General features: G+C 61.3%; 1 protein-coding gene across 1 annotated transcript; it reads right to left on the bottom strand.

Annotated features, from left to right (window-relative positions):
* Window positions 1–1,495: 1,495 nt before the first annotated feature.
* On the bottom strand, window positions 1,496–22,419 carry PAX8 (paired box 8). The gene is made up of 11 exons (XM_077805575.1): window positions 22,350–22,419; window positions 20,040–20,256; window positions 18,584–18,781; window positions 16,541–16,629; window positions 15,664–15,789; window positions 13,962–14,137; window positions 13,104–13,224; window positions 9,356–9,532; window positions 5,785–5,886; window positions 2,052–2,138; window positions 1,496–1,566 (listed from the first exon to the last, which is right to left on the bottom strand). The coding sequence occupies exons 1-11, from the start codon at window positions 22,417–22,419 to the stop codon at window positions 1,496–1,498; spliced, it is 1,434 nt and encodes a 477-aa protein (XP_077661701.1).
* Between the last annotated feature and the right edge of the window lie 513 nt (window positions 22,420–22,932).

Genomic DNA, 22,932 nt, shown 5'->3' with positions numbered 1-22,932 from the left:
AAGACCCGATCCCAGTTTGACCCCCGGGGGTTTTAGGGTGGCCAAAGGGCATGGGCCGCATAAACCTTCCCACATGCGGCCTGCGAGTGCTATCGACCAACCCCGACCTAAGGGAGGGCATGAAACTGGAAGGGCCTGGTGTAACTCCCACCAAGGAATGGGAGAGATGCGGGGCATCCATGGGAATGTTGATGGCTTCGAACTTCCCCAGGTCACCGGCTAAAGTGACCCCGCTCATTTCGGTCTCGAAGGGGGGAGAGATGTGACGAAGCAGGACTGTTCTTAATGTTTCCTCTGAATAGTGTGGGGGTGCCTCAGTTTCCCCTATGCAGTTCTTAAGTATCTAGGTGGGGGGATAAGGGTGTATGATCGTTGCAGAGCCCTAGAGGGCAGGTGTGTGCAGGGGTCTCGACACAGAGAACAGCCAACACCCTGTTTCCTGGCCACTGATGACCTGGCCCTTCCCCCCTGCAAGGTGAGAGCTAAAGGGTTGGAGAACAAAGGAATCAGGTGCCCTCCTGGCCTGGGAAAGGGACAGAGCCCAGAGGAGGAGGGGCTGGAGGGAGTTTCAGTTTGGGGCTGGCTGGACATGGAATGAAGGGCAGACGGGGTTGTCTGGCTCACTGCCCCCCAAAATGGACCCGGCTAAGGAGTCCTGTTCTCTGCACCTACAAGCTCTGTGTTAGACCATGTTCCTGTCATCTAATAAACCTTCTGTTTTACTGGCTGGCTGAGAGTCCCGTCTGACTGCGGAGTTCGGGGGCAGGACCCTCTGGCTTCCCCAGGACCCCGCCTGGGCGGACTCGCTGTGGGAAGCGCACGGAGGGGCAGAGGATGCTGAACGCTCCGAGGTCAGACCCAGGAAGGTGGAAGCTGTGTGAGCTGTGTGTCCTGCAGACAGGCTGCTCCCAGGGAGGAGACTTCCCCAGAGTCCTGCCTGGCTTCATAGGGAGCAGTCCCAGAGCATGGCCCGTGACAGGGACAGACATATATGGGGACAGACAGACAGACAGGGGGTGTATGGGGATGGATAGATCTGTAGAGGGGGGGACAGACAGACGGGGGGGGAGTACGCGGGGATGGATGGACAGATGGGGTGTGTGGGGACAGACAGTTCGATCCGATCTGGGTCTCTAGAAGCCATGTGATGATCAAAAGTCTTTGTCCAGCCCCTTTTGTCTGGGAGGGGCTCTGGCCAATGCTGCCCATTGTTGGGTATCCTGGGCACCCCATTGTTCTTCCCCAAATCACTGGTGCTAAGGGGGCATCTTCATGGCGAGTGCCCCCTGCCCATCCCCCCCGGGGGAGCCACGTCACCCGATGCCTCCACCCCACGTTCCCACAAGGCTGTTTTGTGGGTGCCAAGGGCAGCTGTGTCTCCCGGTCCCTGTGGGGGTTGGGGCTGGCTCCGCTCTCTCGCCAGGTAATAATACAATGCCTTTGGCTGGCTGCACCGGGCCCGTCCCGGGGTCCTGTGCCGTGGCTCCCACGGCAGCTACAGGTGGTCGTAGGCAGCGGTGGGGGGTGCAGGGGCCCTCGAGGCAGAGCTGTAATAATACGGGGAACCTGGGCAGGACCAATAGTGCTTGTTAGAGGGGAGCGTCAGCCTGCCCCCCCGCCCCCCGCCCCGCCAGAATTAACCATTCACACTGAGCATCACAGGTTAACCCACACCGGGAGCTCTGCCCCCCGCTCGGTTCCACTGCCCGAGCCCATCTCCCACCCCGTCCCAGCTCCCAGGCCTCCTGGCTACAAAGAGCAGGAAGCAGCCAGTGGCCGGTGTCCCCGCAGCAAAGCCGTGCGGCCCAATGGGTGGGGCATTGGGAGAGGATCCTGAGGACCTGGGTTCTAGTCCTGCCTCTACCACTGTGGGACCTTAGGAGCTCTGGAGCAGGAGCCATCCGTTGTGTGTGTGTGGCAGATCTTGGGCAGAGTCTGGGCAGCGCCCGGCTTGACGGAACCCTCATCTCAGTCGCGAGCTGGGCAGACCCCTTCCCTCCACCCCCCATGCAGTGGAGCCCCCTCATCCCCATCCCGTGCCAGGCACTCACTCAGCAGGCTGGAGTTGGGGAAGCGCCAGGCCTCACCGTAGGTGGAGTAGGGGGAATGGCTGTAGGCGTTCGCAGAGTAATCACTGCCTGCTGGGGACAGAAAGGGGAGTTAGTGCCACGTCCCCAGGGGGGCCAGCCAGAGAGCGGGCAGCGCCCACGTCCCCAGGGGTCCAGCCAGAGAGCGGGCAGCGCCCACGTCCCCAGGGGTCCAGCCAGAGAGCGGGCAGCGCCCTCGTCCCCAGGGGTCCAGCCAGAGAGCGGGCAGCGCCCACGTCCCCAGGGGGGCCAGCCAGAGAGCGGGCAGCGCCCTCGTCCCCAGGGGGGCCAGCCAGAGAGCGGGCAGCGCCCACGTCCCCAGGGGTCCAGCCAGAGAGCGGGCAGCGCCCACGTCCCCAGGGGGGCCAGCCAGAGAGCGGGCAGCGCCCACGTCCCCAGGGGGGCCAGCCAGAGAGCGGGCAGCGCCCACGTCCCCAGGGGTCCAGCCAGAGAGCGGGCAGTGCCCACGTCCCCAGGGGGGCCAGCCAGAGAGCGGGCAGCGCCCTCGTCCCCAGGGGGGCCAGCCAGAGAGCGGGCAGCGCCCTCATCCCCAGGGGGGCCAGCCAGAGAGCGGGCAGCGCCCACGTCCCAAGGGGGGCCAGCCAGAGAGCGGGCAGCGCCCACGTCCCCGGGGGGGCCAGCCAGAGAGCGGGCAGCGCCCACGTCCCCGGGGGGGCCAGCCAGAAAGCGGGCAGAGCCCACGTCCCCGGGGGGGCCAGCCAGAGAGCGGGCAGCGCCCACGTCCCCAGGGGTCCAGCCAGAGAGCGGGCAGCGCCCACGTCCCCAGGGGGGCCAGCCAGAGAGCGGGCAGCGCCCACGTCCCCAGGGGGGCCAGCCAGAGAGCGGGCAGCGCCCACGTCCCCAGGGGTCCAGCCAGAGAGCGGGCAGCGCCCACGTCCCCAGGGGGGCCAGCCAGAGAGCGGGCAGCGCCCACGTCCCCAGGGGTCCAGCCAGAGAGCGGGCAGCGCCCACGTCCCCAGGGGGGCCAGCCAGAGAGCGGGCAGCGCCCACGTCCCCAGGGGGGCCAGCCAGAGAGCGGGCAGCGCCCACGTCCCCAGGGGGGCCAGCCAGAGAGCGGGCAGCGCCCACGTCCCCAGGGGGCCAGCCAGAGAGCGGGCAGCGCCCACGTCCCCAGGGGGCCAGCCAGAGAGCGGGCAGCGCCCACGTCCCCAGGGGTCCAGCCAGAGAGCGGGCAGCGCCCACGTCCCCAGGGGTCCAGCCAGAGAGCGGGCAGCGCCCACGTCCCCAGGGGTCCAGCCAGAGAGCGGGCAGAGCCCACGTCCCCAGGGGGCCAGCCAGAGAGCGGGCAGCGCCCACGTCCCCAGGGGGGCCAGCCAGAGAGCGGGCAGCGCCCACGTCCCTGCGGGGCCAGCCAGAGAGCGGGCAGCGCCCACGTCCCCAGGGGGGCCAGCCAGAGAGCGGGCAGCGCCCACGTCCCCAGGGGGGCCAGCCAGAGAGCGGGCAGCGCCCACGTCCCCAGGGGTCCAGCCAGAGAGCGGGCAGCGCCCACGTCCCCAGGGGGCCAGCCAGAGAGCGGGCTGGGGGCGTGGTGTACCGAGGGCTGGTACCATGACTCAGCACAGCCCTGGGCAGCTGCTCCTGGTGTTGGGCAGCCTGCATGGCCAAGGGTTCAGGAGGACAAGAAAGTCCCTTCATAGGCCATTCCAGGGCACACCCCCCAGGACAGAGGGTGGGCATGAGCACCGGGGCACAGGGCACGACGTTCAGGGCACCCTGGGAGACTGGGGAGGATGCAGCTAAGCCATGAGTGCTGCAGATAGAGCAGTTACCATGGTGAGGAGCCAATGATAGAGAGATAGAGAGACGGGGGGTGGGGGTGGATAGATAGAGAGATGGGGGGATGGGGACGGATAGATAGAGAGACAGGGAGATGGGGACGGATAGATAGACGGGGTGGATGAGGACAGATAGATAGACGGAGGGATGGGGGTGAATAGATAGAGAGACGGGGGGGATGGGGGTGGACAGATAGAGGGACGGGGGGATGGGGGTGGATAGATAGACGGCGTGGATGAGGACAGATAGATAGATGGGTTGGATGGGGATGGATAGATAGATAGACGGGGGATGGGAATGGATAGACGGGGTGGATGAGGACAGATAGATAGACGGGGGGATGGGGATAGATAGATAGGTAGACGGGGGGATGGGGACGGATAGATAGACGGGGTGGATGAGGACAGATAGATAGACAGGGTGGATAAGGACAGATAGATAGACGGGGTGGATAAGGACAGATAGATAGATAGACGGGGGGATGGGGATGGATAGATGGGGTGGATGAGGACAGATAGATAGACGGAGGGATGGGGATAGATAGATAGACGGGGGGATGGGGATGGATAGATAGATAGATGGGGGGATGGGGACGGATAGATAGACGGGGTGGATGAGGACAGACAGATAGATGGAGGGATGGGCATAGATAGATAGACGGGGTGGATAGGGATGGATAGATAGGTAGATGGGGGGATGGGGATGGATAGATAGACGGGGTGGATGAGGACAGATAGATAGACGGGGTGGATGGGGATGGACAGATAGATAGACGGGGTGGATGGGGATGGATAGATGGGGTGGATGAGGACAGATAGGTAGACGGAGGGATGGGGATAGATAGATAGATGCAGGTGGACATACTGACTGGCCCTGCCAAACGCTGTGGCCAGTCGGTCTAGGCGCAGTGTTTCGCTGGCCTGCAGGCCCAGTTGGCACTAGCTGGGGACGGAGGTAGCCGCGAGCGAGCGAGGTCGAGTTTCTTGCCTTGCTCAGCAGGCCGGGGGCCAGGCGGGCTGCGGGTGGTTGGCGGAGCCCCCAGCACACACTGTCTAACCCAGTCCCGCGGCCCCCCGCCCTGTGCTCTCCAATCTCATTTCACGCTCGAGGAGAGGGGCCGTGGAGGCCCGGGCGCAGCGCTGGATTCTCAACGCTGCATTAAGCACATCTCCAGGGTAACGGGCAACAAGCCAGTTCAGCATGTTCCCGGCCCAGGGGAGCCGTGCAGCTACCTGGGCCATGGCCTACAGAGATTAACCCTTCACAGGGAACAGCCGGCTGCAGCACCGGGGAGTGGGTGTGGGGTGTGGCAGGGGGATTAGGGTCTGGCTGGTTCCCAGAGCCTGTCCCCCTCACCGCATTTCTTAGCATCAGGGTGGTACGGGCGGGGGGAGTCCACCTGCTCTGCTCACACAGACAGCCCCCCCAACCCCACCACAACTCTTCCCAGGTCCCCAGAGCCAAAACTCACAGCTAGATCTGATGCGGGGGTGGATCCTGAGTTTTGGTTCAGCCGATTACAGACAAGGTCAGCTGCAAAACTGATCTGGCAAAAGAACCCAGGAGTCCAGGCTCCCAGCTCCCCTGCTCTAATCACTAGACCCCACTCCCCTCCCAGAGCTAGGGACAGAAGCCAGGAGTCCTGCCTTCTAATCACCCCACCTGTTCTAATAACCCCATACACTGTGTCCCTGAGCCCAGGCTCTCCCACCCACAGCTCTGCTCCTCAATCCCGACCCGCAGGCCTGCCCTTCCGTTGGGAGCTGAATGGCACCTGAGGGGCTGCCTGCTAACTACCCCGGAGCTTCCCCTAGTGCGGCTGCCCTGTGGCACAGCACCTGCTGCCCCCTCCTCCTGCCGCCCAGGTCCTGCAGCACCCCCGAGCTCCTCGTGGCCCTACCTGCCACCATGCCGGCAACAGCGGAGGAGGCATAGCTGCCCTGCCCACCGGTGGGGATGTGCGGGGGGTAGCCAGGCAGGGTGGAACCGACCATCTCGCGCCCTGCAAGGGAGAAGGGATAGGAGGTGTAAGGTGGGACACGGAGGTAGGAGGCAGCCCCGAAAGCAGCCCCCAGCCCAGCTGGACCCTGGCCCGGGGGCCTGATCCTAGGATTAGCCTGCCAGGGAGCCAGGCAGAATGCAGCTACCTAGCTGGAGATCTGCCTAAGGATCTGCAGGTGTGATCCTTCTACCTACTGGAGGGATCTCCCTGGGGATCTCCCTACCTATCTGGGGGGTTGCTATATCTGGAGCTTTACCCACCTACAGGATCTCCCTGAGGGATCTGCCTGGGGATCTAGCACCTTACTGACCTGGGAGATCTGCCTGAAGATCTAGTACCTTTGTGATCTGGGGATCTCCCAGGTATTGGGGATCTAGTACCTTAGTGACCTGTGGGATCTGTCTGAAGATCTAGTACCGTACTGGCCTGGGGATCTCCCTGGGGGATCTAGTACCTTACTGACCTGGGGATCTCCCTGGGGGGATCTAGTACCTTAGTGACCTGTGGGAGCTGTCTGAAGATCTAGTACCTTTGTGACCTGGGGATCTGTCTGAAGATCTAGTACCATACTGACCTGGGGATCTCCCTGGGGAGCTCTTCCTCCCTGTTTCCTCTCCATTTCCTGCAGCCCCAGATCCCTGTTGGTGACTGTGGGCCACCGCACTCCCATCCCTCAGGGGTCTCTAGGGTCCAGGGTGTTGACGCTGTTCTCCAGCCCCAGGAGCTGCTGGTCTGATCTCCAGGCAGACCCCCCCGGCCCGGCTCCCCACTCCTCTTGCCCCTCTCTTACGGATCCAGGCAGCTCTGGCTGGAGCTCATCGAGCAGGTGGAAGCCCCGCTGAACCTACCATGTTCCCCAGGCCAGACGGGTGCTAAGGGTTTAACTGGACAGTGCTACACCCCCGCCCCCCATACTGGGCAACCGTCCCTTGTCTTTCTAACCCTCTTCTACTTTGGCACTGGCAGGAGCCTAAATCCCTGTCTGAGCCTCCTGCACCCCCTGTCCCAGCCCTGCGCTCTGGCGATGACCCCACCACCCTGAGCGTCGGTGAAGAATGCATGGGAAACATGGAGTGCACGGTGACCCGCAGCAGCAGTGAAAGGTGGCTGGGATGGGCATGGACACAAGGGGCTAATGAGCACGGCCAAAATGCTCCAGGCCGGGAGCTCCAAGGCCACGTTTTTACATCATGATTTCTATTATGGTAGCACCTGGAAGCCTCAACCAAGATCAGGCCCTGTTGTGGCCAGGTGTTGCCTAGACCCCGACCAAGATCAGGGCCCCATTGCCACACTGACCTGGTGCTAGAGCCAACAGTCTAAACAAACTTCAGAGGATGATTATCCCGTTTCTACAGCTGGGGAAACTGAGGTACAGGGCGTGGCGGGATTTTACCCAAGGTCCCCCAGGGAGTCGGTGGCAGAGCCAGGCCTTGAACCCCGGTGTCCTGTGGCCAAGCTCTGTGCCCTAAGCACCAGGCTGAGGCGAGTGCCTGGAGGGCTCTGGGCAGCCCTGCCCAGCTGTGTTGCTCAAGAGCTCTCTGTGTCTGGCCTAAGGGTTTGGGTGCCCAACCTGCCCTGGCCTCCACCAGCTAGGGTTGCTACCCTCTGGGACCAGGCGCTGAGGAGGCGGGGGGGTCAGGGCAGGCGGGCGCAAGGAGGGGGCCGGCTCTGAGATGGCGACGTAGCTGCCATGGGAGGGCCAGGGGATCCAGTCCTCAGTCTGTAGCTCTGTCGCTAGCCAAGGCCTGTAACCCTCCGCCCGCCCCAATTCTTGGATCCCTGGGGTGCTCCCCTGTCCGTAGTGCCCCTCCCTCTGGTATCGGCACAGCTGGCAGGCGGCCTGCAGCCTGAGCTCCTTCCCACCACCCTCCCGAGCTGAGACCCAGCAATTTCCTCTCCTGTGGCCGAGGGGGGAGGCCTCCTGGGCTGGAGTCAGCTCTGCAGGTCCCCCTGCTCTCTAGTGGCCTTCTCCGACCCTGCCCTCCACCCCGTGGACTGGATCAAAACCCCAGAACCAAGCCCCCATGGTGGGGGGAGGAGAAGGGGAGTATCACAATCCCAGTCCATAGCCTGAAAGTGCATGTGGCAAATGCAGTTAGCCTGTGGAACTCCTTGCCACTGGGGAGCACTGGGGCCAGGAGGGTTCCAAAGCAGAGGAGACACTGATGGATAAATGGGCACAGGCCCACCTCCATTAGCTGGGATCTAACCCCTTCTGCCCCAGGGCGCGAGCCAGCCATGGCCTGATGGTGTCAGGGAGAAACATCCCCTGGGAGCAGGTGATTCCTGAACTACCCACTGCCCACTTGGGGTGCAGGGGAGGGCCCTGGAACCTTCCTCTGGAGCAGCTGGGACTGGCCCCAGGCAAGACAAAACCGCCGGAGGGTGGGTCCAGTGCTGCCGCCCCTGCTCCCAGCTAATGGCCCAAACTGCCCCAAATCTTGGGAGGCCTCAGAGCCTGGTCTTCTAATCCCAGGAGGGGGCCTAACTCTGGGGCCAGGCAGCTGCCCCTCTGCTGGGCCACTCAAATCCCTGTCTCTGGAGAATCCCCATTCTCCAAGAGCAGTTCGGGGGGGGGACACACAGCAGAGTGGTGAGCCCTGTTAGTTGGCCGGGGGTTGAGGAGGCAAGCTGTGGGAGGGCAGATGGAGCGGGGAGGCATCTGAGAGCCCAGGCAGGGCTCCCCCCCGGGTCTGGCTGGGGAGGGCACGGCAGCAGTGTTTGAACTCCAGCCCATCTGGCCCCCAGCCAGAGCCCTCAGCCCAACAAAAGGACAATTGAGGAGGGCGGGGACAGGAAATGCACCTTTGGTCTCAAGCCAAGGTGGAGGGGGGAAGGACCCGCCCATGTTCAGATCCTGCGGCTAAGGGGTTCCTGGACTATGAACAGGACACCAGTGGGCTGGGCTAAAGTAGAAGCTCAATGGTTCTGTGCGGGGCACGGTCCAGAACTGCTGCCCAGCTCCAGCAAGGAGCCCAGAACCCAGTTGTCCCTGGGTCCAGACCCCAGCGCGAGCCAGACTCCAGAACCTGCCCCTGCCTGGGCTCTCGAGGGAACCCAGAACACACTGGCCTGCTGGGTTCTGGAGGGAGGCTAGAACCTGGCTCCGTATAAATTCTGCCCAGGTCTAAAACACTCCAGAACCCACACTTGAGCTGCCTTCTCCGAGGAGAGTCCACAGACCCAAACTCCCACTTGACCCCCAAGTGAGTCTAGAACCCATGCCCACAGACAGCTGCCAGGAGGAGCCTGGAACCCAAATCTCTAACCAGCTGCTGGAAGGAAATGTCCTCCTATAAACTGGGGTCTGGAGAGGGGGTCCAGAACCTGATTTGCCAGCTGGGCTCTCGAGTGAGTCTTGCAGCTCAGGTCAGAGGAAGGGCTGTCAGCCTAGAACCCCGGGGATTGCCCCTGCATTGCTAGATGCCAGCCGCTGCCAACAGCCCCTGCTGCACCACAGCCATACCTGGGACGAGGCCCTGGCCAGGAAAGTGGCCGTAGATGGCGGAGCAGTGGGGGAAGGCGCTGAAGGGCGGCCCGGGCTGCAGGTCCGAAAAGGCGGTGCTAGATAAAGAGGAAGGGGTGGCGCTCGGGCTGGAGGCCCCGGGGGTCTCCTGCTTTACAAGGAAGGGGGAGTGAGGGTCTGGGGGGAGGGGGATGGTGAAAAAAAAAAGAGACAGGAGATGAAATGAAAATGGGCTGAAATGATCACAGGGCCGGTGCCGGGGATCTGGAGCCAGGGTGTGGGATCACAAAGGGGGCACTGGATCCCCTGCCCTTCCCCACACTCCCCACCCCACCCCGGCCCGGCCCACTGGTGGAGCAGAGGAGGAGGGACTGGGCAGCAGAAGGCTGGCTAAAGGGAGGGGAGGCGAAGGGGAAGTCGGGATGGCAGTGCTGCGCAGTGGCAGGGGCAGGGCCATGTACTGGCACTGGTGAGGCTGTACCAGGGTGGGGCAGGAGGGGGTGTCAGTGCAATGTCGTGGCGGGCGGGTGCATAGTGCCATGCAGTGGGGGGCAAGGCTGTTCAGTGGGGGTCACTGTGTGTGTGCAGTGGGGGCAGGGCTGTGCAGTGGGGCAGAGCTGTGGATTGGGGGGTCAGTGTGTGTGTGCGGTGGGGGCAGGGCTGTGCAGTGGGGGTCACTGTGTGTGTGCGGTGGGGGCAGGGCTGTGCAGTGGGGGTCACTGTGTGTGTGCAGTGGGGGCAGGGCTGTGCAGTGGGGGCAGGGCTGTGCAGTGGAGGTCACTGTGTGTGTGCGGTGGGGGCAGGGCTGTGGATTGGGGGGTCACTGTGTGTGCAGTGGGGGCAGGGCTGTGCAGTGTGGGTCACTGTGTGTGTGCAGTGGGGGCAGGGCTGTGCAGTGGGGGTCACTGTGTGTGTGCAGTGGGGGCAGGGATGTGCAGTGGGGGCAGGGCTATGCAATAGGGGCAGGGCTGTGCAGTGGAGGTCACTGTGTGTGTGCAGTGGGGCAGGGCTGTGGATTGGGGGGTCACTGTGTGTGCGGTGAGGGCAGGGCTGTGCAGTGCGGGTCACTGTGTGTGTGTGCAGTGGGGCAGGGCTGTGGATTGGGGGTCACTGTGTGTGCGTGGTGGGGGCAGAGCTGTGCAGTGGGGGTCACTGTGTGTGTGGAGTGGGGGCAGCGCTATGCAGTGGAGGGCAGGGTTGTGCAGTGGGGGCAGGGCTGTGCAATAGGGGCAGGGCTGTGCAGTGGAGGTCACTGTGTGTGTGCGGTGGGGCAGGGCTGTGCAGTGGGGCAGGGCTGTGCAGTGGGGGTCACTGTGTGTGTGCGGTGGGGCAGGGCTGTGCAGTGGGGGTCACTGTTTGTGTGCGGTGCGGGCAGGGCTGTGCAGTGGGGCAGGGCTGTGGATTGGGGGTCACTGTGCGTGTGCGGTGTGGGCAGGGCTGTGCAGTGGGGCAGGGCTGTGGATTGGGGGTCACTGTGCGTGTGTGGTGTGGGCAGGGCTGTGCAGTGGGGCAGGGCTGTGGATTGGGGGTCACTGTGCGTGTGCGGTGGGGGCAGGGCTGTGCAGTGGGGGTCACTGTGTATGTGCGGTGGGGGCAGGGCTGTGCAGTGGGGCAGGGCTGTGCAGTGGGGGTCACTGTGTGTGCGCGGTGGGGGCAGGGCTGTGCAGTGGGGGTCACTGTGTGTTTGCGGTGGGGGCAGGGCTGTGCAGTGGGGCAGGGCTGTGGCTTGGGGGTCACTGTGTGTGCGCGGTGGGGGCAGGGCTGTGCAGTGGGGGTCACTGTGTATGTGCGGTGGGGGCAGGGCTGTGCAGTGGGGCAGGGCTGTGCAGTGGGGGTCACTGTATGTGCGTGGTGGGGACAGGGCTGTGCAGTGGGGCAGGGCTGTGCAGTGGGGGTCACTGTGTGTTTGCGGTGGGGGCAGGGCTGTGCAGTGGGGCAGGGCTGTGGCTTGGGGGTCACTGTGTATGTGCGGTGGGGGCAGGGCTGTGCAGTGGGGCAGGGCTGTGGCTTGGGGGTCACTGTGTATGTGCGGTGGGGGCAGGGCTGTGGCTTGGGGGTCACTGTGTGTTTGCGGTGGGGGCAGGGCTGTGCAGTGGGGCAGGGCTGTGGCTTGGGGGTCACTGTGTGTGCGCGGTGGGGGCAGGGCTGTGCAGTGGGGGTCACTGTGTGTTTTCGGTGGGGGCAGGGCTGTGCAGTGGGGCAGGGCTGTGGCTTGGGGGTCACTGTGTGTGCGCGGTGGGGGCAGGGCTGTGCAGTGGGGCAGGGCTGTGCAGTGGGGGTCACTGTGTGTTTGCGGTGGGGGCAGGGCTGTGCAGTGGGGGTCACTGTGTATGTGCGGTGGGGGCAGGGCTGTGCAGTGGGGCAGGGCTGTGCAGTGGGGGTCACTGTGTGTGCGCGGTGGGGGTAGGGCTGTGCAGTGGGGCAGGGCTGTGCAGTGGGGGTCACTGTGTCTGTGCGGTGGGAGCAGGGCTGTGCAGTGGGGCAGGGCTGTGCAGTGGGAGTCACTGTGTGTGCGCGGTGGGGGCAGGGCTGTGCAGTGGGGGTCACTGTGTGTTTGCGGTGGGGGCAGGGCTGTGCAGTGGGGGTCACTGTGTGTGCGCGGTGGGGGCAGGGCTGTGCAGTGGGGGTCACTGTGTGTTTGCGGTGGGGGCAGGGCTGTGCAGTGGGGGTCACTGTGTGTGCGCGGTGGGGGTAGGGCTGTGCAGTGGGGCAGGGCTGTGCAGTGGGGGTCACTGTGTCTGCGCGGTGGGGGCAGGGCTGTGCAGTGGGGCAGGGCTGTGCAGTGGGGGTCACTGTGTGTGCGCGGTGGGGGCAGGGCTGTGCAGTGGGGGTCACTGTGTATGTGCGGTGGGGGCAGGGCTGTGCAGTGGGGCAGGGCTGTGCAGTGGGGGTCACTGTGTGTGCGCGGTGGGGGCAGGGCTGTGCAGTGGGGGTCACTGTGTATGTGCGGTGGGGGCAGGGCTGTGCAGTGGGGCAGGGCTGTGGCTTGGGGGTCACTGTGTGTTTGCGGTGGGGGCAGGGCTGTGCAGTGGGGGTCACTGTGTATGTGCGGTGGGGGCAGGGCTGTGCAGTGGGGCAGGGCTGTGCAGTGGAGGTCACTGTGTGTGCGCGGTGGGGGCAGGGCTGTGCAGTGGGGGTCACTGTGTATGTGCGGTGGGGGCAGGGCTGTGCAGTGGGGGTCACTGTGTGTTTGCGGTGGGGGCAGGGCTGTGCAGTGGGGCAGGGCTGTGCAGTGGGGGTCACTGTGTGTTTGCGGTGGGGGCAGGGCTGTGCAGTGGGGCAGGGCTGTGCAGTGGGGGTCACTGTGTGTTTGCGGTGGGGGCAGGGCTGTGCAGTGGGGGTCACTGTGTGTTTGCGGTGGGGGCAGGGCTGTGCAGTGGGGCAGGGCTGTGCAGTGGGGGTCACTGTGTATGTGCGGTGGGGGCAGGGCTGTGCAGTGGGGCAGGGCTGTGGCTTGGGGGTCACTGTGTATGTGCGGGGGGGGCAGGGCTGCGCTGTCCGGGGTAGGAGTAAGGTCCCAACAGAAATTCCATCTCCCTGTTTGCCTTCCCCAGAGGTTCATTTCCCTGGGGGGACGCAGGGCGGGGGCAGTTGCGAGCTCCTCCCGCAGGGTGCCCCAGGCAGCAGGGCCCCGGTGGGTGCTGGTCCTGTAGCCCCTGGCCCTGACATCTCTTCACACCCACGCCAGCCCCAGCCTGCCCTTGACTCCCCCGGCTGTGGGGGGCAAGCCTCGAGGGGCAGCCCTTACCTGTCACGGTCGCGTATGGCTGGGGGGCGGCCAGGCCGCGGCCGAGTGGCGTGTTGGAGGGGGTCAGTGCGGCTTTGCCGTCATCCAGTGCACTGCTCAGCAGGGGCAGTGGGTAGAGACCCTGGGCGAGGGGGCAACAGAAAGGTCAGTGACCCCAGTAAGGTTCAGCCCCCCGAGTCCTCCTAAGACCCTCATACTGCTCACCCCCCAGGGGAGCCCCCAGTACTGGTCATCCCCCCCAGCTGGGACCTCCAGTACTGCTCAGCCCCCCTGAGAACCTCCAATACTTCTCACCCCCCCAGCTGGGACCCCCAGTACTGTTCAGCCCCCCCACTGGGAACCCCCCCAATGCTGCTCACCCACCACTGGGACCTCCCAGTACTACTCACCTCCTGCGAGGACCCTCCCCAATACCGCTCACCCACCCTGGGGCCCCCAGTACCGCTCACCCCAGAGGGCCCCCCATACTGATCACACCCCCCCGCTGGAACCCTCCAGTACTGCTCCCCCCCACTAGAACCCCCAGTACAAACCCCGTAATACTGCTCAACACCCCCTCCCCGCTGGGACCCTCCCAATACTGATCATCCCCCCACTGGGACCCCCAATACTGCTCCCCCCCCCGCTGGGACCTCCCAATACTGCTTCCCCCCCACTGGGAAAGCCCCCAGTACTGCTCCCCCCCCGCTGGGACCCCCAATACTGCTCCCCCCCACTGGGAAAGCCCCCAATACTGCTCCCCCCCGCTGGGACCTCCCAATACTGCTTCCCCCCCACTGGGAAAGCTCCCAATACTGCTCCCCCCCGCTGGGACCCCCAATACTGCTCATCCCCCAGAGCGATGGGCATGACCCGGACCTGCTCGCCCTTGGCATGGCTGGGGGAGGCGTAGGCCTCGGGGAAGTGCTGCCGCTCGAAGGGGCACTCCAGTGGCTCCAGGGGGGGCTGGCCGAAGGCCTCGGAGCGCAGCTGCTTGCGGGCAGCACGGGGGCCGCTCTGGGTGTCCATCCTGAGCCGGCAGCTTTCCGGGTCGCCTGCCGGGCAGAGCAGCCATGAGACCCCGCTCCAAGGGGCGGGCATGACCTGATCCCACAACCGGCCACGGGCACGGCCCGATCCCCGACTGGCCCCCCCACAACCGGCCACGGGCACGGCCCGATCCCCGACTGGCCCCCCCACAACCGGCCACGGGCACGGCCCGATCCCCGACTGGACCCCCAGCCACGGGCACGGCCCGATCCCCGACTGGACCCCCAGCCACGGGCACGGCCTGATCCCCGACTGGCCCCCCCACAACCAGCCATGGGCACGGCCCGATCCCCGACCATCCCCCCCCCCACAACTAGCCACGCGCACGGCCCGATCCCCGACCAGCCCCCCCACAACCGGCCACGGGCACAGCCCGATCCCCGACTGGACCCCCCCCACAACTAGCCATGGGCATGGCCTGATCCCCGACCAGCCCCACACACAACCAGCCACAGGCACGGCCCAATCCCCGACCACCCCCCCCCACAACCGGCCACGGGCACGGCCCGATCCCCGACCAGCCCCCCCACAACCGGCCACGGGCACAGCCCGATCCCCGACTGGACCCCCAGCCACGGGCACGGCCCGATCCCCGACTGGACCCCCAGCCACGGGCACAGCCTGATCCCCGACTGGCCCCCCCCACAACCAGCCATGGGCACGGCCCAATCCCCGACCATCCCCCCCCCCACAACCGGCCACGGGCACGGCCCGATCCCCGACCAGCCCCCCCACAACCGGCCACGGGCACAGCCCGATCCCCGACTGGCCCCCCAGCCACGGGCACAGCCCGATCCCCGACTGGACCCCCAGCCACGGGCACGGCCCGATCCCCGACTGGACCCCCAGCCACGGGCACGGCCCGATCCCCGACTGGACCCCCAGCCACGGGCACGGCCCGATCCCCGACTGGACCCCCAGCCACGGGCACAGCCTGATCCCCGACTGGCCCCACACACAACCAGCCACAGGCACGGCCCAATCCCCGACCACCCCCCCCCACAACCAGCCATGGGCACGGCCTGATCCCCGACTGACCCCCCAGCCATGGGCATGGCCTGATTCCCAACCAGCCCCCCCACAACCGGCCACAGGCACGGCCCGATCCCATACTGGCCCCCGCCCACAACCAGCCACAGGCACGGCCCGATCCCAGACTGGCCCCCCGACCATGGGCAAGGCCCTGCCCCCCAGCCAGCCCATAGCTCCTCCAGGCCTGGCCCAGCTGCCCCAGGGATGCCCGGGCACCACCCAGCAGCATGATGACACCACAGAGGGCATCGCTGCCTGCTGGGCCCTGGGCTGGGCATGGCAGACTGAGACCCGCCGCGTGGGAGCTGACCTGGGCCCCGCCGGTCTCAGCACCGCCTCCCCCGGGCGGGGCTGGTAGGAGCAGCCCTGGCCCGGTCTCTGTCGCCCTCACGGGGTGTTCGCACCCACCCCGGGGCTAAGACACCGGACCCCTCTGTCCCCATCTGCTGCCAGCCCAGCCCCAGAGAAGCCCCCCCAGCACCGTCCCGCCCCCACTCACTGTCGTCCAGCTTCCTCTTGTTGTCGCTGCTGGCCTGGGCGATGCCCAGGAGCCCACTGATGGAGTAGGTGGAGCCCAGCGAGTCCGACTGGGGTGACTCTGGGGGGGTCACGGCCGAGCTGGGGACTGAAAACAACCCCCGCCGGGTCAGTAAGTCCTGGAGCAAGCGCCAGGAGAGGGGGCGGGCACGACGCCAGGACACCTCGCCCCATGGCGCTGGGTCGTGCCAGCCGCCCCGAGGACAGGGGCAAAGCTGGGTATCCCAGGCCACCCAGGGGAATCATCCCTTGCAGATGTGCCTGGTGCACCGGGGACTCTGGGCGCTCCAAGCCTGACGGCAGCTGGCTCTGTGAGCCGTCCCTTCTCTGTGCCCGTTTCCCTGTCTGCAGCAATGGCACAGGGTGGTCAAAAATGGAGGGCATTTTCCACAGAAAATTTCCATTTTTTGGTGGAAATTCAAATACTAAAAAATTTCAGGAAAAAACAGAAAATGTTCTATTTGGCAATGCTGCTGCAGTGCCTTCTGGGAGTTATAGTTTGGGTGCCTTGAGTCCCTGTTCTCCTCTATAAGCCAGGATCCGGGGTGAGACTACATCTCCCATGGTGCACCACAGAAGCATGGCAGCTGGGAGTCCCTGGCTATGGTGCATCATGGGAGATGCCCCCAGCCAAGAAGCCCAGCCCATAAAGGAAAACAGTGATATGGGGCAATGAACTACAACTCCCATGAGGCACCAGGGCACATTTCTGAATTGAAACATTTCAGTTTGGGAGCTTTGGGGGTTTTTTATTTAAAAAAATCTAGATTTTTCTGCAGGAAACTGATGCTTTTCATGAAAAATTCCATTCTGTTGAAAACTCAAGTTTTGAGACTCACTCAGGCTGTGCCCGGGGCTCAGGGCTTTGGAGGCCACGCAGTTGTCCATCGGGAGGTTGAATGGCTGCTGGACTTTGGTCCGGATGATTCTGATGGGGAAAAAGGGTATCAGAAAAATTAAATGGCAGGCCCTGGGCGTGGGCATGCCCAGTGTGAGAGCCGGGGCTGCTCCAGCACAGACTGGCTGGACCAACTCCTGTCCAGAAGGAAGCTGGAGGCAGGTCCCCTGGACTTCGGGGAGTGGTTCCTAGCACAGATTGGGGAGAGATTCATCCCTGGGCAAAGTCCTAGGTACCACTTCAGTCCCACTTTGCCTGTGGGGCATCGCAAAGTATTTTAGCCCCACGTTCCAGATGGGGAAACCGAGGCACAGAGAGGGGAAAGGGAGCAGGACTGAAATGGTGTCCAGGCTTTGTGGGATTTAAGTGGTACCAAGGCCTAATAACTCCACCGGACCCGTGTTGGGCACCTCCTTGCCTTTCCCAGGGGATGGGGGTCATAAGAACATAAGAACATAAGAATGGCCATACTGGGTCAGACCAAAGGTCCATCCAGCCCAGTATCCTGTCTACCGACAGTGGCCAATACCAGGTGCCCCAGAGGGAGTGAACCTACCAGGTAATGATGAAGTGATCTCTCTCCTGCCATCCATCTCCACCCTCTGACAAACAGAGGCTAGGGACACCATTCCTTACTCATCCTGGCTAATAGCCATTAATGGACTTAACCTCCATGAATTTATCCAGTTCTCTTTTAAACCCTGTTATAGTCCTAACCTTCACAACCTCCTCAGGCAAGGAGTTCCACAGGTTGACTGTGCGCTGAGTGAAGAAGAACTTCCTTTTATTTGTTTTAAACCTGCTGCCCATTCATTTCATTTGGTGGCCCCTAGTTCTTATATTATGGGAACAAGTAAATAACTTTTCCTTATTCACTTTCTCCACACCACTCATGATTTTATAGACCTCTATCACATCCCCTCTTAGTCTCCTCTTTTCCAAGCTGAAAAGTTCTAGCCTCTTTAATCTCTCCTCATATGGGACCCATTCCAAACCCCTAATCATTTTAGTTGCCCTTCTCTGAATGGTTTCAGAGTAGCAGCCGTGTTAGTCTGTATTCGCAAAAAGAACAGGAGGACTTGTGGCACCTTAGAGACTAACCAATTTATCTGAGCATGAGCTTTCATGAGCTGAACCTTTTCTAATGCCAGTATATCTGTTTTGAGATGAGGGGACCACATCTGTCGGCAGTATTCAAGATGTGGACGTTCCATGGATTTATATAAGGGCAATAAGATATTCTCCGTCTTATTCTCTATCCCTTTTTTAACGATTCCTAACATCCCGTTTGCTTTTTTGACGGCCGCTGCACACTGCGTGGACTCTTCAGAGAACTATCCATGATGACTCCAAGATCTTTCTCCTGATTACTTGTAGCTACATTAGCCCCCATCATATTGTATGTATGGTTGGGGTTATTTTTTCCAATGTGCATTACTTTACATTTATCCACATTAAATTGCATTTGCCATTTTGTTACCCAGTCACTTAGTTTTGTGAGATCTTTTTGAAGTTCTTCACAGTCTGCTTTGGTCTTAACTATCTTGAGCAGTTTAGTATCGTCTGCAAACTTTGCCACCTCACTGTTTACCCCTTTCTACAGATCATTTATAAAGAAGTTGAATAGGATTGGTCCTAGGACTGACCCTTGGGGAACACCACTAGTTACCCCTCTCCATTCTGAAAATTTACCATTTATTCCTACCCTTTGTTCCCTGTCTTTTAACCAGTTCTCAATACATGAAAGGATCTTCCCTCTTATCCCATGACAACTTAATTTACATAAGAGCCTTTGGTGAGGGAACTTGTCAAAGGCTTTCTGGAAATCTAAGTACACTATGTCCACTGGGGTCCCAACTAAATGAGAGTGGGGGGATCCCCGACGGATAGGAGGGGTTCCTGGGAGATGGAAGGGGACAGGACTGGCTACATCTAGGGGAGATGGGTGGGGATCCCCCAGGGCCGGACCCTTGCCACCTCCAACCTGTTAATGGAGCTGACACTGGGCACGGTGTCGTTGTCACAGACGCCCTCGGCCAACAGGCGGTCGCGGATCTCCCAGGCAAACATGGTGGGGTTCTGCCGCTTATAGTCCCCAATCTTCTCCACCACCTTGGGGGTGGCCACCTTGGGCTTGGAGCCGCCGATCACGCCGGGCCGGATGCTGCCAGTTTCGTAGTACCTACTCCAATAGAGAAAGCAAGAGGGTTACCGGGTAAAGCGAGGGAAGTGGAGGGCGGGCGCTGCTGGAGTATGAGCGCTTGGGGGGTCTATGCTGCGATACCTCCCTCCCTATGGACTGAGCCCGGGGCTCGTCTTTCAGCACAGTACTGCAATCGCTCAGCGTGAAATGAACAGCTGGTTCCTCCCAGCTCACTGAGTGCCTTTAGCCCCAGATGGGGAAACTGAGGCACGGAGAGGTAACAGGGCATCACCCCAGTCTCCGATGGGGTCTTTGTAAATAGTCAGAGGGTGTCCAGCCTCGGGGAACTATATCAAGCTGATATATGCTGATATAAGCTGATATATGCTGATCAGGCATGTCCCACTTCCTCCAGCCATCCGTTCCTACTGTGCCCACCGCAGTGGTGTCTGGTGCCACTCTGGGACCCTGGGCTGGGGCTGGTTGAATTACTTATTGCAAACAAATGACCCTCCCCATACAGTCCCTCCCAAGCCACCCCCAGCTCGGCAGGACTGTCCCCAGCCTAGGGCACGCTGCATGGTAACTCACAAGCACTTCGGAGACTAACCGGTGGCAGGGGATGTACTGAATATTGGGGTGAAGAACCCATTCATGCTACTCTACCAAACTCCTGGCACCATCCACCCCTGAGCCCACCACCGTGGCAGCAACCGCTGGCTCCTGTGTGGAGGTGGGGGTTTCCCAGCCACTCTGCGCCAGCCAACTAGCCTTGCTGGGAGCCAGGTGCAGGGATGGCCAGAGACCGTAGTTTCTGGAGCTGTTTGAGCAGAGAGTCCTGTCCCTCCCTGCCGAGAGCTGCCTGCCCAAGAGGACCCCAGCCAAGTGTAGGCCCCGAGATCATTGTCTTCATTGACAGACGGGAAACTGAGGCATGCAGAACTACAGGGACAGGCCCAAGGTCACATGGGATCGGGGGCAGAGCCAGGAATTGAACCCTGGGCTCTTGAGCACCAGACATTGCCCTAGCCACTAGACCAACCTTTGTGTCCACTTAGCTCTGCCCAGGCAGATTCTAGTTACCCTGGCTGGGCTCTTTGCAGCAGGACTGTTCCCAGACTGGATGGCCAGCTGCGCCAGCCTGTAACAGCCCCTGGCCCGGCTCCTCCCATGGAGGGCAAGCTGGGGGGACTCTGCTGGGATCTGCTGGGAAGCCGGGTGTGACTGGCCAGGAGACTGTGAGGCCGCGTCCCAGCTCCACTGCCAGCCAGCAAACATCTCCCGCTTCTGCGCTTACCTGCCCAGGATTTTGCTGACGCAGCCATGGCTGACCCGCAGCTGGCGGGAGATGTCGCAGGGCCGCACGCCCTGGTGAGCCAGGTCCACGATGCGCTGCCTGACCACTTCTGGCAGGGGGCGGCCATTCACAAAGGCCCCGCCCAGCTGGTTCAACCCGCCGTGCCCTGCCAAGAGACAAAGCCAGCCCCAGGCAGGCCAGGGGAGGCCTGGTATTACTTAGGGGCCATGTACCGCAGCTGGTTACGCGCACTGGCTCAGCCCCGAGAGATCAGGCTGTGTGCAGAACCCCCAGGGATGTTCTCTGGCCGGGGTCCTGCAGGCACCAGACGCATCGCACTGTCTCCCAGCCTTAGACTCCATGGATCAATGAGATTTTTAGCAAACTTTGGGCTGCTAACAAGTGAGATTCCTGGGGCCCAACCAGGGTCACCAACACCTGTGATTCCATCACGGGGCTCACGATATTGGCTGTTTTCCTTCAAGCCACAGCTCCTAGAGTCACAGGATGACAAGAGAATCTCCACTGGCATTTTATTAAAAAGTAAGTAAGTTTCTGTCTCTCGTGGCTGAGGAGAAAATGTGACCCCCAACATGAGCCCAATGGCTCGAACTCCGGAAAGCAAAATCTCCTGATTTGTTTAGCCTGGCTCGGGATCTGTGCTCCCTGGGTACTGGTGGTACTGCTAACAGCCTCTGTTCGTCCCCAGGGATGGCACAGGCCCTGGCTTTCCTGGCACCAGTCTCACCCAAAGATATATTCTGGTAGCACCTCGGAGCCGGGCTCCGAGATTAGGTGCTGCACAGGCAAACCAAACAAACATAGATTAGATCTGAGATTGTTGGACAGAGCAGATCCAAGGGATAAGGGTGTGTGTTAAATGGGTGATGTGTAGGAAATCTCACTGGAGCTGTTTTAGGTTGAACAAGCAGCGACACCTATCATTAAGGTGGTCTGATACTTCCCATTACGAACCCCTGTTTTCAGTTGTGTATAACTTTGCAAACTTAAACTTTCAGGGTTGAAATTTTCCAGGCCAGGGTCTGCCACAGGCTGAACTAATTTGGAAAGTTTCAGCTAAAATGGTTCTGCTGTTTCCAAGACCGAGACTGGCAGGGAAATACATGGCTTTGCACATGTCAAAAATGTCGAGAAGCTCTAACACCTCCATGCTTTGGAGGAAGAACTTGAAATTTGGCAGGGGGAGGTTGCCCTTGGATCAGTGAGGTGCCTTTTGCCATCCCCATGCAAATTCACTTAAAGTTGGCCATTTGATGAGCCCCTAAAATCTCAGTTCACACATGGTCAGTGGAGACTTGTTAGAGTTTGGCAGCTAAATTCTCCAAAGATTCCATTTGCCCTAAGTGCGCTCTATCCCCTCACATGTGACTGGATGTTGCATGCTCCAGCCCCACAGTGCGAATGAGCATGCTCCATCCCAGGGCTGCAGGAGCGGAGCAGGACTTTCCCTGCAACTAGGGTGACCAGATGTCCTGATTTTATAGGGACAGCCCCGATTTTTGGGTCTTTTTCTTATATAGGCTCCGATTACCCCCCACCCCTTGTCCCAATTATTCACATTTGCTGTCTGGTCACCCTACCTGCAACTGATCCTCCTAGAGGCTGGGGCTGCTGTGGTGCTGGGATCAGGGAGACTGTCTGTCCCGTGCATTCAGCAATTCCCCCTCCAGGCCTCCAGGCTAATGCCAAGGGGGAGGAATGGGGGAGGGTGAACAGGAGATGTAGTGTGGTGGGGGACAGCAGCAGAAGAGGACAGGGAGAGGTTAGAACTGGATGGGGGCAGAAGAGTCCATCCCCACTAGACACACTCCCCATCAGAGCCCAGAATGGAACCCAGGAGTCCTGAGTCTCCCTGTTCCTCTGCTGTCTAGGAAATAGCCGTGAAGCCCCCTGGAAAAAAAATGATGATTGGGGTGGGGGCAGAAATCGGATTTTTTTATTTAAATACATTTTTGGATTTTATTGAAATGACAATAAGTTTTTCTTTTTAAAAATACACCTGTTTCAAAGGCAATCTGAATGTCATATGAAATATGTTCAGGGCTAACGCTTGTTATAATTTCTTCAAACATTTCAATACAAATAAATTGGCTGAATCCATGAGCCTCCAGCAAAACCTTTGCACTAACAGCTGCTTGTCTCTAGAAAGAAAGAATGAGGGGCGAGACATCTAAGTTTGGAAGCCGAGCTTTGTAAATGTGGCACACTAGGTCCTGTGCTGTATTAAGGTGACCTGGGACTGTGCTAGGGGGTGCAAGAGCCTGGCAAAGTCATCCCAGGCATTGAGACCTGGCCTCTGATGCCAGCAGACGCCATCAGGTATCTCACTGGGATCATCCTCTGAGCCCACCTGGGCCATCTCATACTGCTGGTTTATAGCTTCTGGTCAGACTGGCTCCGTTCTCACATTATGACAACCATGGAAACGCACTCTCCAGCTCATGGAAAAACACGGAATGCCGGTAACGGCCAGCCCTTGCCTCTGGTTGGATCTGGGCCCTTCACGTAAAGAGCCTCGCTCTGTCGCCTTGTGAGCATACACGGGCAGAGACGCAAACACACCGAAATCCATTCATTTCCGCGCCAGCCTCCCTCTCTGACTCCAGAAACTGCAGCGCGACTGGCATGTGGGTCACACCAGCAGAAGTCGTGGAGTGATGTGCGTTTCTGGGGGCGGGGGTGGGAGGGGTTAGGTAGAAAGGGAGAGGGAGCAGGATGTGCAATGCTGCTGTCAAGGCAGGGTCAGTTTCAACACCTGGGAGCTGAAGGAAAAAACCTGCAAGGGCTGCAGGTTGTCAAAGAGACCCTGTTTGGGAATATTGTCAAGAAATCCCTGTAAAAAGGGAACACGCGCCAAACGTGAACTGTGCCA

The sequence above is a fragment of the Eretmochelys imbricata genome, chromosome 26 (genome assembly GCF_965152235.1).
Source record: "Eretmochelys imbricata isolate rEreImb1 chromosome 26, rEreImb1.hap1, whole genome shotgun sequence".
NCBI lineage: Eukaryota > Metazoa > Chordata > Testudines > Cheloniidae > Eretmochelys > Eretmochelys imbricata.
This window is presented reverse-complemented; position numbering and strand designations above follow the sequence as displayed.

What these genes read in the sequence shown, in the direction of transcription:
- PAX8 (XM_077805575.1), bottom strand. Translation starts at nt 22,419, where the DNA reads ATGGCCCAGGTGGGCTCAGAGGATGATCCCAGTGAGATACCTGATGGC. An exon ending in GCCATACGCGACCGTGACAG is followed by an intron (nt 9,533 to 13,103) that starts GTAAGGGCTGCC and finishes CCCTCCCCCCAG; the next exon opens with ACCCTCACTCCCCCTTCCTT. An exon ending in TGGCCAGGGCCTCGTCCCAG is followed by an intron (nt 5,887 to 9,355) that starts GTATGGCTGTGG and finishes TCTCCCTTGCAG; the next exon opens with GGCGCGAGATGGTCGGTTCC.